The sequence below is a fragment of the Nansenia antarctica genome (genome assembly GCF_963989245.1).
Source record: "Nansenia antarctica genome assembly, chromosome: 3".
NCBI classification, from domain to species: Eukaryota; Metazoa; Chordata; class Actinopteri; order Argentiniformes; family Microstomatidae; genus Nansenia; species Nansenia antarctica.
The window spans coordinates 70,854,556-70,869,555 of record NC_137688.1 but is presented as its reverse complement, the minus strand read 5'-3'; the positions used below and the strand labels follow the sequence as shown (position 1 = coordinate 70,869,555).

General features: G+C 49.7%; 1 protein-coding gene across 1 annotated transcript in view; it reads right to left on the bottom strand.

The window, feature by feature from the left end:
• Positions 1–15,000, bottom strand: part of uckl1a (uridine-cytidine kinase 1-like 1a) — a gene marked incomplete at both ends in the record, with an annotated part of 21,768 nt that overhangs the window by 5,653 nt on the left and 1,115 nt on the right. Inside the window, 8 exons of the mRNA XM_080527504.1 lie at positions 402–500; positions 3,541–3,557; positions 4,042–4,103; positions 5,401–5,590; positions 6,179–6,250; positions 7,463–7,633; positions 10,244–10,350; positions 11,831–12,009. Coding sequence (XP_080383630.1) covers positions 402–500; positions 3,541–3,557; positions 4,042–4,103; positions 5,401–5,590; positions 6,179–6,250; positions 7,463–7,633; positions 10,244–10,350; positions 11,831–12,009 — 897 coding nt within the window. The remainder of the gene's footprint in view (positions 1–401; positions 501–3,540; positions 3,558–4,041; positions 4,104–5,400; positions 5,591–6,178; positions 6,251–7,462; positions 7,634–10,243; positions 10,351–11,830; positions 12,010–15,000) is intronic.

Below are 15,000 nucleotides of genomic sequence, written 5' to 3'. Positions count from 1 at the left end.
ACAGGTGTGTGGGTAGGACAGGTGTGTGGGTAGGACAGGTGTGTGGTTAGGACAGGTGTGTGGGTAGGACAGGTGTGTGAGTAGGACAGGTGTGTGGGTAGGACAGGTGTGTGAGTAGGACAGGTGTGTGAGTAGGACAGGTGTGTGAGTAGGACAGGTGTGTGGGTAGGACAGGTGTGTGGTTAGTACAGGTGTGTGGTTAGTACAGGTGTGTGGTTAGGACAGGTGTGTGGGTAGGACAGGTGTGTGGGTAGGACAGGTGTGTGGGTAGGACAGGTGTGTGGGTAGGACAGGTGTGTGGGTAGGACAGGTGTGTGGGTAGGACAGGTGTGTGGGTAGGACAGGTGTGTGGGTAGGACAGGTGTGTGGGTAGGACAGGTGTGTGGTCTGTGGTTGTCTACCTGATGATGGTGTGGAGACCTCTGACCTGGGGGGTGCTCTCCAACACACTGAGGGTCTGGGGGAGGGGCTGGCTCTGCTGGGCAGAGGCCAGGACAGCTCTGAGGGAGGGGGGGGAGAGAGAGGGGGGGAGGGAGAGAGGGCGGGGGGAGAGAGAGGGGGGGAGGGAGAGAGGGCGGGGGAGAGAGAGGGGGGGGAGAGAGAGGGGGGGGAGAGAGAGAGGCGGGGGGGAGAGAGAGGGAGGGGAGGGAGAGAGAGGGGGGGGGGAGAGAGAGGGGGGGAGAGAGAGAGAGAGAGAGAGAGAGGGAGAGGGGGGAGAGAGAGAGAAAGGGGGGAGAGAGAGAGAGAGGGGGGAGAGAGGGAGGGAGAGAGACCAATTAAACAAGGAACCAAAGGAGCCACACACACACACACACACACACAGTGACGGCGGTCAGATCAGTGTTGTCTCTGATCCTTTAGAGTGGAGCTCTCCCCACAGTTATCAACACTAGAGGGCGCTAGTATACTCTCCTAGCACAGTGAATACACTGGAGACAGCATGTTGACCCACCTCTTTTTAACCGCCTATGGATGCTCTTTTAACCCCCTATGTTATGCCCTTAAGCTAAATGCTTGTCCTGTCTACTTGTTTGTGCCTAGGTCTACTTTGTACTTTTTTCCTCCAGGGAGCCGTATACAACATCATGGCATAGGGACTGCGGATGAAAACTAGCTTTCGGGCTAACTCTGGCGTATTTACAATTTATTTTTGTTTTATTAATATGACTTGAATAAATAAATTAATCTGAATCTGAATGTTGCCCACCTTCCTCAGCACAGGTAATGAAGGGGACAGGTCGTCTGTGTCTTCTCTAGTCATACACCTGTATGGCTCTAGATACCTCTATCTCTACTCTATCTCTACTCTATCTCTACTCTATCTCTACTCTATCTCTACTCTATCTCTACTCTATCTCTACTCTATCTCTATCTCCATCTCTACTCTATCTATACCTCTACCTCTACTCCATCTCTACTCTATCTATACCTCTATCTCTACCTCTACTCTATCTCTACTCTATCTCTACTCCATCTCTACTCTATCTCTACCTCTATCTCTACCCTATCTCTACCTCTATCTCTACTCTAGCTCTACTCTATCTATATCTCTATCTCTACTCTATCTCTACTCCATCTCTACTCTATCTCTACTCTATCTCTACCTATATCTCTACTCCATCTCTACTCTATCTCTACTCTATCTCTACCTCTATCTCTACCCTATCTCTACTCTATCTCTACCTATATCTCTACTCCATCTCTACTCTATCTCTACTCTATCTATATCTCTATCTCTACTCTATCTCTACTCCATCTCTACTCTATCTCTACTCTATCTCTACCTATATCTCTACTCCATCTCTACTCTATCTCTACTCTATCTCTACCTCTATCTCTACCCTATCTCTACTCTATCGCTACTCTATCTATACCTCTATCTCTACCCTATCTCTACTCTATCTCTACTCTATCTCTACTCTATCTCTACCTATATCTCTACTCCATCTCTACTCTATCTCTACCTCTATCTCTACTCTATCTCTACCTATATCTCTACTCTATCTCTATCTCTACCTCTACTCTATCTCTACTCCATCTCTACTCTATCTCTACTCTATCTCTACCTCTATCTCTACCCTATCTCTATCTCTACCTCTACTCTCTCTCTACCTCTATCTCTATCTCCATCTCTACTCTATCTCTACCTCTATCTCTACTCTATTTCTACCTCTATCTCTACCTCTATCTCTACTCTATCTCTACCTCTATCTCTACTCTATCTCTACCTCTATCTCTATCTCTATCTCTACTCTATCTCTACCTCTATCTCTACTCTATCTCTACCTCTATCTCTACCTCTACCTCTATCTCTACTCTATCTCTACCTCTATCTCTACTCTATCTCTATCTCTACTCTATCTCCATCTCTACTCTATCTCTACCTCTACCTCTACTCTATCTCTACCTCTATCTCTACTCTATTTCTACCTCTATCTCTACCTCTACCTCTATCTCTACCTCTATCTCTACTCTATCTCTACCTCTATCTCTACTCTATCTCTACCTCTACCTCTACTCTATCTCTACCTCTATCTCTACTCTATCTCTACCTCTATCTCTACTCTATCTCTACCTCTATCTCTACTCTATCTCTACTCTATCTCTACCTCTATCTCTACTCTATCTCTACCTCCATCTCTACTCTATCTCTACCTCTATCTCTACTCTATCTCTACTCTATCTCTACCTCTATCTCTACTCTATCTCTACCTCCATCTCTACTCTATCTCTACCTCTATCTCTACTCTATCTCTACTCTATCTCTACCTCTATCTCTACCTCTATCTCTACTCTATCTCTACTCTATCTCTACTCTATCTCTACCTCTATCTCTACTCTATCTCTACCTCCATCTCTACTCTATCTCTACTCTATCTCTACTCTATCTCTACTCTATCTCTACCTCTATCTCTACTCTATCTCTACCTCTATCTCTACTCTATCTCTACCTCTATCTCTACTCTATCTCTACCTCTATCTCTATCTCTACTCTATTTCTACCTCTATCTCTACTCTATCTCTACCTCTATCTCTACTCTATCTCTATCTATACCTCTACTCTATTTCTACCTCTATCTCTACTCTATCTATACCTCTATCTCTACTCTATCTCTACCTCTATCTCTATCTCTATCTATACCTCTATCTCTACTCTATCTCTACTCTATCTCTACCTCTATCTCTATCTCTATCTATACCTCTATCTCTACTCTATCTCTACCTCTATCTCTACTCTATCTCTACTCTATCTCTACTCTATCTCTACCTCCATCTCTACCTCTATCTCTACTCTATCTCTATCTCTACCTCCATGCCATCTCTACCTCTATCCTGAATAAATCAACTCCAGTATGAAGTCACCTTGCGACACCTTGTGGCTGAACTATGAATTACACCCTCCATCTCAGATACACACTGTACTGGTGTCACACTGGTGTCATACTGGTCAGGAGGGAGAGGAGGGGGAGGGTTGGGGAGGGGGAGAGGGAGGGAGGAGGAGGGTCAGGTGGAAGAGGTAAGAGAGAGATATTAACCTACCTGACACTGAGCTCACGCTGAGAGAGAGAGACAGAGAAAGATAGAGACAGAGAGAGAGAGAGACAGAGAAAGACAGAGAGAGAGACACAGAGAGAGAGAGAGAGACAGAGAAAGACAGAGAGAGAGAGACACAGAGAGAGAGAGAGAGAGAGAGAGACACAGAGAGAGAGAGAGACAGAGAAAGACAGAGAGAGAGAGACACAGAGAGAGAGAGAGAGACAGAGAAAGACAGAGAGACACAGAGAGACAGAGAAAGACAGAGAGACACAGAGAGAGAGAGAACAAAAGAGAGAGAGAGAGAGAGAGTAGGAAATACAAAGAATGCGAAACAAAGATGAATAAATCAACACATTAGTTAAAGAGGGATTTGACAGATTATTGAAATAGAACACATGACCTTTGGGGGGACTGAACCGTCAACCTAAGTGTTGTTAGGGCGTTGCTAGGGCGTTGCTAGGGCGTTTCTAGGGCCACACCAGCTGACAGCTGTCAATCACTCACCTCCTCCAGCTGGCTGTGGACGTGCTGGACGATCAGGTCGATGGCCACCATGTTTCCCCCGCCTGAGGGGGGGGGGGGGGGGGGAGGGGGGGGAGAGGGGGGAAGAGGGGGGGGGGAGGGAGGAGGGACGGAGGGGGAGGGAGAGGGGGAGGGGGGGGGAGGGTGGGACACGTCACACACGCGTGTCACATTAACCCAACTGTTCCAAACTGCCAAAGACTTCCAGAACACTCACCACCAAATGTTGCATACTGTACTGTGTGAACGCTCTCGCATACTGAAATCTGCGTCATGTCTAGTACAGGGTTCCTACAAGTTTCAACAAGTCAAATTTAAGATCTTTTTAGACCTTTTTTTGACCTCTTTGAATATAATTTTAGACCTAGTGCGACACTATATGATAGCTTTTTGTCATCCTCGAGGTGATGAAATTAGGGATTTCACTGCCATACAGACAAAAAAGGAAGTTAATTGACTTTTTTTTGGTTCCAGCTTGATTAATTTCGGCGTAAATAGATGTGGTCGGACTGAATTCCTTGCAGGATCTCATTTTTAAGACCTAGCACCTCGTTTTTAGACCGAATAAGTGACATTCAAGTCCTTTTTAGGCCTTAGAATTTGGTTTGCTGGATTTTAGACTTTAAGGAATTTTAAGACCAGCACGGGAACCCTGTAGTATGAGTAGTATGCTATTATGAGTAGTATGCTAGTATGAGTAGTATGCTAGTATCTAGTATGAGTAGTATGCTAGTATCTAGTATGAGTAGTATGCTAGTATCTAGTATGAGTAGTATGCTAGTATGAGAAGTATGCTAGTATAAGTAGTATGCTAGTATGAGTAGTATGCTAGTATGAGTAGTATGCTAGTATGCCATTCCGAACACATGTGTGTCTGTCTGTCTGTGTGTCTGTCTGTGTGTCTGTCTGTGTGTCTGTCTGTGTGTCTGTCTGTGTGTCTGTCTGTGTCTCTGTCTGTGTCTCTGTCTGTGTCTCTGTCTGTGTGTCTGTCTGTGTCTCTGTCTGTGTGTCTGTCTGTGTTTCTGTCTGTGTTTCTGTCTGTGTCTTTGTCTGTGTGTCTGTGTATCTGTCTGTGTCTCTGTCTGTGTCTCTGTGTCTGTCTGTGTGTCTGTCTGTGTCTCTGTCTGTGTCTCTGTCTGTGTCTCTGTCTGTGTCTCTGTCTGTGTCTCTGTCTGTGTCTCTGTCTGTGTCTCTGTCTGTGTCTCTGTCTGTGTTTCTGTCTGTGTTTCTGTCTGTGTTTCTGTCTGTGTGTCTGTCTGTGTCTCTGTCTGTGTGTCTGTCTGTGTGTCTGTCTGTGTGTCTGTCTGTGTCTTTGTCTGTGTGTCTGTCTGTGTGTCTCACCACGGGGGACCACGATGTCGGCCAGCCTCATGGTGGGTTCTATGTACTGGTCGAACGCCGGCTTCACAAACTTGTTGTACTGCTTGATGACGCCCTCGATGTCCCGCCCCCTCTGCGTGATGTCACGGCGCAGCCGGCGAACCAGGCGGATGTCTGAGTCCGTGTCCACGAAGATCTTCATGTCCAGGAGCTGCGGCCAATAGGAGGAGAGGAGGGGCGGGACTTACAGGTGTCTGTATCTGACCAGGTCAACACCTAAATGTGACCCTAACCCCTGACCCTAACACCTGACCTTTAACCCTAACCTTAACTGGAACCCTCATTTGGTCATGGTCACACAGCAGTGGAGACGCTGCAAGATGGACGCACTAAATCTGTTTATGACAGGAGCTCCTCTATTTCCACTCTCATATCTCTCTCTGACCCTAACTGACTAAAGCCATCTCCGTTTAACATAACCACACTGATCCACTCAATCGGATTTTTATTTTTATTTCTTCACTTTTTTTATCCGTTTAGAGAAATCTCCGTTTATGTGAGTGTTCGTATGGTTGAGAGGCCCAATTGTACAAAAAAGTATCTGTTTAAAAAAAAAATCTATATACGTGTGTAGTCCAGGCCTAACTCTCTACTTCCTCTTTATGAACAGGGCCCAGAGGTGTTCTGGGTCAGAGGAACACTCCCCATCTCCTCCAACCATCAACCCCCTTCATCACTCCCCACCCCCATGCCGCTTCACCCCCCAAGAGTTACAGATACACGTACAGGACAGCCTCACCTGCAGTAGCTCCTTGTCAGCGAAGGACATGATGCCCTCAAAGACGATGACGCTGGCGCCGTACACCGTCTTCTACAGGGGGGACAGACAGACAGACAGTCACGCTGTCTGGTATGAACCTCGGTTTTTGGGTCATGGTTTCGTCACGTGTTTTGTGTATAAGGAAGGAGAGAAGGACTAGGAGTAAGCTGCTGTCCATCAGGGACAACCCCAACCACCCCCTCCATCATGTCCTCGCTGGGCAAACCAGCAGCCGCCGCAGAGGGCGGTTCATTACGATACGCTCCCGGACGGAGCGATATAAAAAAATCATTTATCCCGGCTGCACTAAGACTGTTCAATGGCAACTAAAGTAGCAGTCGGGGTCAAGGCTCCTGAATTTTTATTTATTATTTATTTTAATCATCATCATCACTTTTTAGTATTTTAATATAATAACTATAGCCATCTTTTTAATCCACTTTTATATCATGATCTCACTGTTTTTTATATACTGTACATGGCTGGCCCAGTGTTGTTGTCTGTCCTTTATGTTGTGTTGTGTTGTTATGTGTGGTTTTTAGTGGAGTGGCGCGGGAAAATGAATTTCCCCACGGGGATAAATAAAGTATCTTTGAATTGAATTGAATTGAATTGAGAAAAAACTGTTACTTTACTTTATTTTGCTTATACTTATGGAACTTTAACATTCAGACACATTCCAGAATATGACTGGTATATTATAATATATAAATATAAATATATATAAACAAAAAACACTTTCAAATGTAAAAGTGCCTCTTAACCGTGACTACTGGTATAGGAGAGGAAGAAATAAAAGTCAAAGTGCACTTTAGCCATGACAGTTGGTAGCCCACATACGCATTATGTGCATATTATGTTACGTACCACCCAGCTTACATTTTCTAAATCACAGCTAAAGCTAAAGATAAAGCTATTTTGCTAGTTTTTCTGTGTAGGAGGAGGCAGGCTAATTTACAAGCCGTCTAGCCAACTAGTGGTCGTTGTGTGTGAGTAGCAGCTTCCCATTGTAAAGACTATTATAGTAGGTGACATAGACACGGCTGTTCTAGTGGGGGTCATCCCTATGTTCCCCGGGTTCTATGTTCTCCGGTACCTTAGCTCCCTCCCGAAAAAAGGCTCCTATGTTCCCCGGGTCCTATGGCGGAACATAGGAGCCTTTTTCGGGAGCAGGAAACCGTAGGGAGCAGGGAACATAGGTACACTCCCGTTCTAGTGCAAGGCGTCTTGCCGCCGCCCCCCCCCCCCCCCCCCCCCCCTCACCCAGTCCTTCTGGCGGCCGTGCGTGGTGAAGTCGTAGACGGGGATCTTCACACTCTTGCCCTGCTTCAGCCTCCGCAGCGTCGCCACCAGCAGCTCGAAGTCGAACGCCCCCGGGTGGTCGAAGTTGTAGTCGTTGCTGCCAGCCAGAAGCTGCTCCTCAGGGGACAAGACCTGGGGAGGGGGGGGGGGGAGAGACGTTAGACCTGGGGGGGGAGGGGGGGAGGCCAGGGCCTGCTCCTCAGGGGACAACACCTGGGGGGGGGAGAGGTTAGACCTGGGGGGGAGGGAGGGGGGGAGACCAGGGCCTGCTCCTCAGGAGACAACACTCTCTTCTGGCTAGTGTTATTCCGGCTAGCGTTATTCTGGCTAGCGTTATTCTGGCTAGCATTATTCTGGCTAGCGTTATTCCGGCTAGCGTTATTCTGGCTAGTGTTATTCCGGCTAGCGTTATTCTGGCTAGCGTTATTCTGGCTAGCGTTATTCCGGCTAGCGTTATTCTGGCTAGCGTTATTCTGGCTAGTGTTATTCCGGCTAGCGTTATTCTGGCTAGCGTTATTCCAGGCATTCCAACGGGGGGAGAGGTTAGACCTGGGGGGGAGGGAGGGGGGGAGACCAGGGCCTGCTCCTCAGGAGACAACACTCTCTTCTGGCTAGCGTTATTCCGGCTAGTGTTATTCTGGATAGCGTTATTCCGGCTAGTGTTATTCTGGATAGCGTTATTCCGGCTAGGGTTATTCTGGCTAGCGTTATTCCGGCTAGCGTTATTCCGGCTAGCGTTATTCTGACTAGCGTTATTCCAGGCATTACAACGGGCCCATCCTCCAGGTTCTACCACCACAAGCCTCCCCTGTAGACTAGTAAAAAGAAAAAGAAACCTTTGAGAGTTTTAAATTGAATCATGTGGTGAAGTACCCTTTATGGATCAGCCTGGTGTGGGACAGCCTCTGCCCTGCTCATTAGCAGTGAGGGATTCTGGGAAGGCTCACACCATTAGATCTGCCCTGGCTGACTGGTCTATACGCACGCACGCACACACACTACAGACACACACACACAGACTAGGGGTGTAACGGATCACGGATAATCCGTGATCCGTTCGGATCGCCCTCCACGGTTCGGAACGCATGTGTACCGCGGATCAATAGCAAAATCGTTTTTTTTTTTTTTCTTCTTTTCTTTCCTAACACCAGGGGAGCCACCCCTCCTAAATTTCGTTGTTTGGTACCTGTACTGTAGCAATGACAATAAAGACCATTCATTCATTCATTCAAATGTAACCGGTAGAAAAACAATCATGTGCGCTTTATTCTCACTCTCTGCATGTGTACAGAGTTGACAACAACATTCATTCACTCATCTCTGTCCCAATTATATCACGTCATATCACCCGCTAAGCAGCCTGGGTGATTGTGTAAACACACACAAAAAGTACTCTGTTACTTTGCAGCAGTGATGTTATATATATGTTCAGGGGTGCACATAACTTTTTGGGGCCAGTGCTCAGAGGAGCACCTAGGGATGCTGCTTGGTGCTCCCCGAGCTCGCGAGTCACGACCCGTCCCACAGGATGGATGAAAAAGGGATACATGGATAACTTATATTAGCAAAACGACATTTATTCATAAATAAAGATGAACGAACAAATGATTGTGTGCAAAACAAAATAAACAAATGCAAAATCAAATGACTGCTCTTTAAGCATGAAAGTCTGTCAGACTCCTTTAAACACACTGAAATCAACTGACATCTCTTTAAGCACTAACTGAATGTCTGTTCTTTAAACATAATGAAATCAACTGACATCTCTTTAAGCACTAACTGAATGTCTGTTCTTTAAACACAATGAAATCAACTGACATCTCTTTAAGCACTGCTCTGTTCTGTAAACACTGAAATCAACTTTTCAACAAAAAGTTACAGCCTAAGCATTTACTTATGCTTAATCATCATCACTGCTCTCTTGACTGCTGTAAGTTATCACTGTCCTCAATTTCAACCATGGTAGAGGATGTTGTAGGGCAGGCCATCACTTTAAATAGCTCGTTATTTTGATTGTGCAACAAAGTCTTTTTTTTTTCTTTTTTCTAATAGAATTCCCAACCATATTCCCTGGGTCAGGGGTCTAGGTGCGATAATGAAGCTGTAAAACAAACGTCTGAACGTTTGAAAGCTTCAGAGAAAAGAAACGTGAAGTCCCTTGGTGTTGTTTTTCCTTTTAGCGACGAGTCGTTCGGGACTGAATTTTCACGTGTCGGCGTGATAACCGTGATAACCGTGCGATACGCGATACGCGGAATGAAAGTACGAGTTACGATACTTTCCGAATGTTTTCGTGAGGGGAGTCTCCGTGGTCGTCGTGATGGATACTCGTCGGGCCTTCGGCTGAGGGGACGGCAAATAGTTACTTACTTGGTGGGGCTTGCTTCTTGGACCCAGCTGTTGGTGCGCAAAAGCGCCTTCATGCGGCTGATCTGCCGCGCAGCACGCATTTTGGCGACGCATGCGCACTGGCGCACCAGTTATGTGCACCCCTGTATATGTTGTTATATATATATGTTGTTATATATAGATGTTATATATATGTGATATATATATCAGTTTTGACATCTTGAATGTTGTTTTTTTGTTTCACACATTAAAAGTGGTGTTTTTACAGAATTCAAGGAAAAAATATATGTTTTGTGTTGATCCGAAAAATGATCCGATCCGTGACTCAAAATCCGTGACACGATCCGATCCGTGAGTTAGGTGATCCGTTACACCCCTAACACAGACACACACCTTGTAGAAGGAGTCCATGGACAGCAGCACCACCCAGGGGACGTCCAGAGCTTCTATGATCTTATTGGCCACAGTGGTCTTCCCTGACGCACTGCCCCCACACAGCCCTGCACACACACACACACACACACACACACACACACACACACACACACACACACACACACATACAGTCAGTCACTTCAACACATGTAGTGTGTGGGTGTGTGTGTGAGAGAGAGACAGACAGACAGAGAGAGACAGAGAGAAAGAGACAGAGGAGAGAGAGAGAGAGACAGAGAGAGAGGGAGAGAGAGAGAGAGACAGAGAGAGAGAGAGAGAGAGACAGAGACAGAGAGAGACAGAGAGGGAGACAGAGAGAGAGAGACAGAGAGAGAGACAGAGAGAGAGACAGATACACAGAGAGAGACAGAGAGAGAGAGACAGAGAGACAGAAAGAGAGAGAGACAGAGAGACAGAGAGAGAGAGAGACAGACAGAGAAACAGAGAGAGAGACAGAGAGAGAGACAGAGAGACAGACAGAGAAACAGAGAGAGAGACAGAGAGAGAGACAGAGAGAGAGAGAGACAGAGAGAGACAGAAAGAGAGAGAGACAGAGAGACAGAGAGAGAGAGAGAGAGACAGAGAGAGAGAGACAGAAAGAGAGAGAGACAGAGAGACAGAGAGAGAGACAGAGAGAGAGACAGAGAGACAGACAGAGAGAGAAACAGAGAGAGAGACAGAGAGAGAGACAGAGAGAGACAGAGACAGAGAGACAGAGAGAGAGAGAGACAGAGAGACAGAGAGACAGAGACAGAGAGAGAGAGAGAGGGAGAGAGAGACAGAGAGAGAGAGATAGAGAGAGAGAGAAAAGTGCAGAGGTGCAGATTTGTAGAGATGAAGCACACAATATGAAAAGACATTGCACCCCCCTAAAGGAAAATCTAGGCATATTTTGAGAAGCCTGGATTTTTCTTTAGCAACATTGATGGAATACCCCCCAGGAAGCACTCCCACCAGTACACCACAACAACAACCCCCCCCCCCCCCAGCCTACCGATGGTGAACCCCCCCCTCCCCCCTCCCCCAGCCTTACCGATGGCGAAGGCCTCCTTGCTCTGGGCCCCCCTCCCCTCTCCCCCCTCCCTACCGATGGCGAAGGCCTCCTTGCTCTGGGCCCCCCTCCCCTCTCCCCCCTCCCCGCTCCCCCCCCAGCCTTACCGATGGCGAACCCTCCCCCCAGCCTACCGATGGCGAACCCCCCCCTCCCCCCAGCCTTACCGATGGCGAAGGCCTCCTTGCTCTGGGCCCCCCTCCCCTCTCCCCCCTCCCCCAGCCTTACCGATGGCGAAGGCCTCCTTGCTCTGGGCCCCCCTCCCCTCTCCCCCCTCCCCGCTCCCCCCCCAGCCTTACCGATGGCGAACCCTCCCCCCTCCCCCCAGCCTACCGATGGCGAACCCCCCCCTCCCCCCTCCCCCCAGCCTTACCGATGGCGAAGGCCTCCTTGCTCTGGGCCCCCCTCCCCCCTCCCCCCCCCCAGCCTACCGATGGCGAAGGCCTTCTTGCTCTGGGCGCCTCTCCCCCCTCCCCCCTCCCCCCCCAGCGTACCGATGGCGAAGGCCTCCTTGCTCTGGGCTCCGTGCTGGTCGTACCAGGGGGGGCGCCCAGCGGTGTAGATGGTTCTGGTTCCGGTCCGCAGGAAGGGGGGGTCCTTGCTCAGCGTGGCACTGCGCCTGCGGGGGGCGCTCACGGGCAGCAGGCGGTCCAGAGAGTCCTCCCCACTCCCACTGGAACACAGGCAGCCAATCAGAGCCCTCCCCACTCCCACTGGAACACAGGCAGCCAATCAGAGCCCTCCCCACTCCCACTGGAACACAGGCAGCCAATCAGAGCCCTCCCCACTCCCACTGGAACACAGGCAGCCAATCAGAGCCCTCCCCACTCCCACTGGAACACAGGCAGCCAATCAAATGGACTGACTTATATAGCGCCTTTATCCAAAGCTCTTTACAACGGCCTCTCATTCTCCCATTCACACACACATTCACACACCAATGGCGGCAAGCTGCCATGCAAGGCGTCGGCCCGCTCACTGGGAGCAATTTGGGGTTCAGTGTCTTGCCCAAGGACACCTCGACATGTGGCCAGCCTGGGCTCGAACCGCCGATCTGCTAACCATGCGATCATTAGACACCGGCTCTACCTCCTGAGACAGCATCTACCACCTGAAACACAGCCTCTACCTCCACCAGCCTCACCCCCGACCTCTCCAGCCTCACCCCCGACCTCTCCAGCCCTACATTCTCACCCCCGACCTCTCCAGCCCTACACTCTCACCCCCGACCTCTCCAGCCCTACACTCTCACCCCCGACCTCTCCAGCCCTACACTTTCACCCCCGTCCTCTCCAGCCCTACACTCTCACCCCCAGGTCCTCTCCAGCCCTGCACTCTCACCCCCAGGTCCTCTCCAGCCCTACACTCTCACCCCTGACCTCTCCAGCCCTACACTCTCACCCCCGGGGCGTCCTCTCCAGCCCTACACTCTCACCCCTGACCTCTCCAGCCCTACACTCTCACCCCCAGGACCTCTCCAGCCCTCCACTCTCACCCCTGACCTCTCCAGCCCTACACTCTCACCCCCGTCCTCTCCAGCCTTACACTCTCACCCCCGTCCTCTCCAGCCCTACACTCTCACCCCCAGGTCCTCTCCAGCCCTACACTCTCACCCCCAGGTCCTCTCCAGCCCTACACTCTCACCACCGACCTCTCCAGCCCTACACTCTCACCCCCGACCTCTCCAGCCCTACACTCTCACCCCCGGGGCGTCCTCTCCAGCCCTACACTCTCACCCCCGGGGCGTCCTCTCCAGCCCTACACTCTCACCCCCAGGTCCTCCTAAACCACAGCAGCACGCTGGTCATTACTGTCAACGTCACGTTGTCCAGGGCTTAGGGTTAGCATTAGCATGTTGCCCAGGGCTTAGGGTTAGCATTAGCATGTTGCCCAGGGCTTAGGGTTAGCATTAGCATGTTGCCCAGGGCTTAGGGTTAGCATTAGCTAACATAGCATGTTTACTACACAGCTGAAGGCAGCTTAGCAGGCCTGCCAGTCTCTCAGAGCACATGGCTGGTCTGGCTCCACTGAAACCACCTGTTTACAAAAGCTTCCTCATCTGTTAACTCCACAAGTGATATATATGTGTATATTATATGTGTGTATATATATTATATAGATTTGGTGGTTGGTGTTGCTGAACAGCCTTAAAACTAGAACAGCCATGGATGGAGTCTTTTGACCAAGTGAGTAAAAAGGTGTTCTATCTCTATCTAATTTCAGGACCCTCCTTTCATAATTTGTCCTAGATATGTGCGTTCTACCACCCAGTAATATCCTTACATTTTCTATGAAGCTTCTATAAAGCTATTTTGCTAGTTTTTCTGTGTAGGAAGCAGGCTAATTTACAAGCCGGCCAACTAGTGGTCGTTGTGTGTGAATAGCAGCTTTCCAGCTAGTAAATAGCAGCTACTAAAGACTATGGTCACCGGCTCTTTTAGGAGGTAAAAAAGGCACGGCTGTCCTATTCTTAATGAGAGAGGGCTGACCATTCTACCACACAGAGAGAAGACCTTAACAAGCTTCAAGCACGGACAACAACAACAACAACATCCCCGGTCGTGGACAAAATGGCGCCTGGCGTGGACCAGCGACTCACCCTCCTCCGGGCCTCATTGACCAGCAGCCGGACACCCGGGCGCCTGTGTAGCCTGGCAATGTCATGTCTGCCTCTGGGAGCGTCTCCCTACAGCCCTCCATCCCCGCCCTCGCTCACAGGTAACCCAGGTAACACTCCCAGGTAACCCAGGTAACCAAGGTAACGCACTCAGGTAACTCAGGTAACACTCCCTGGTTACATGTAACCACAGGTTAGACCCTGAGCCCTGGAGACAGCTCTCTGTCTGTCTGTCTCTCTGTCTGTCTCTCTCTCTCTCTCTCTGTCTCTCTCTGTCTCTCTCTCTGTCCCTGCTTCACTCTCTGTCTGTCTCTCTCTCTCTCTCTCTCAGCGTTCCTCCACTCCCGTCTTCCCTGTCAACATCTCACAACAGAGGAGAATCTCACAATGACGTCTCCTCTACTTTTCCCTCCCTTTCTCTCTCTCTCCCTCTCCCTCCCTCCCTGCGTGACTTTAAGAGGATCAAACAGTGTGACATCGGAGCGGTGTGTCTGCTGGGGTATTAATAGAGACACTGTGAGAGGGTGGACGTCCTCTACTGATCTGAGATAAAGGTGGACGTCCTCTACTGATCTGAGATAAAGGCCTCCTCCCTCCACCCCCATCCACCTCCCTCCTCCTCCACCTCCCGCCTCCCTCCCTCCTCCTGCCTCCACCTCCCTCCTCCCCCCTCCTCCACCTTCCTCCTCCCCCTCCACCTCCCTCTTCCCCCCTCCACCTCCCTCCTTCCACCTCCCTCCTCCTCCTCCTCCCCCTCCCTCTTCCCCCCTCCACCTCCCTCCTTCTCCTCCACCACCTCCCTCCACCTCCCACCTCCCTCCTCCTCCCTCCCCCTCCCTCCTCCCCCTCCTCCCTCCACCTCCCTCCTCCCTCCTCCCCCCTCCACCTCCCTCCTCCTCCCTCCTCCTCCCTCCCTCCACCTCCCTCCTCCCTCCCTCCACCTCCCTCCACCTTCCTCCCTCCTCCTCCCTCCCCCTCCCTTCACACCTGGCTCCTGATCTAAGCTAAGTGTCTTATCCTGTCTGACGTTCACACCCATCAACTCCC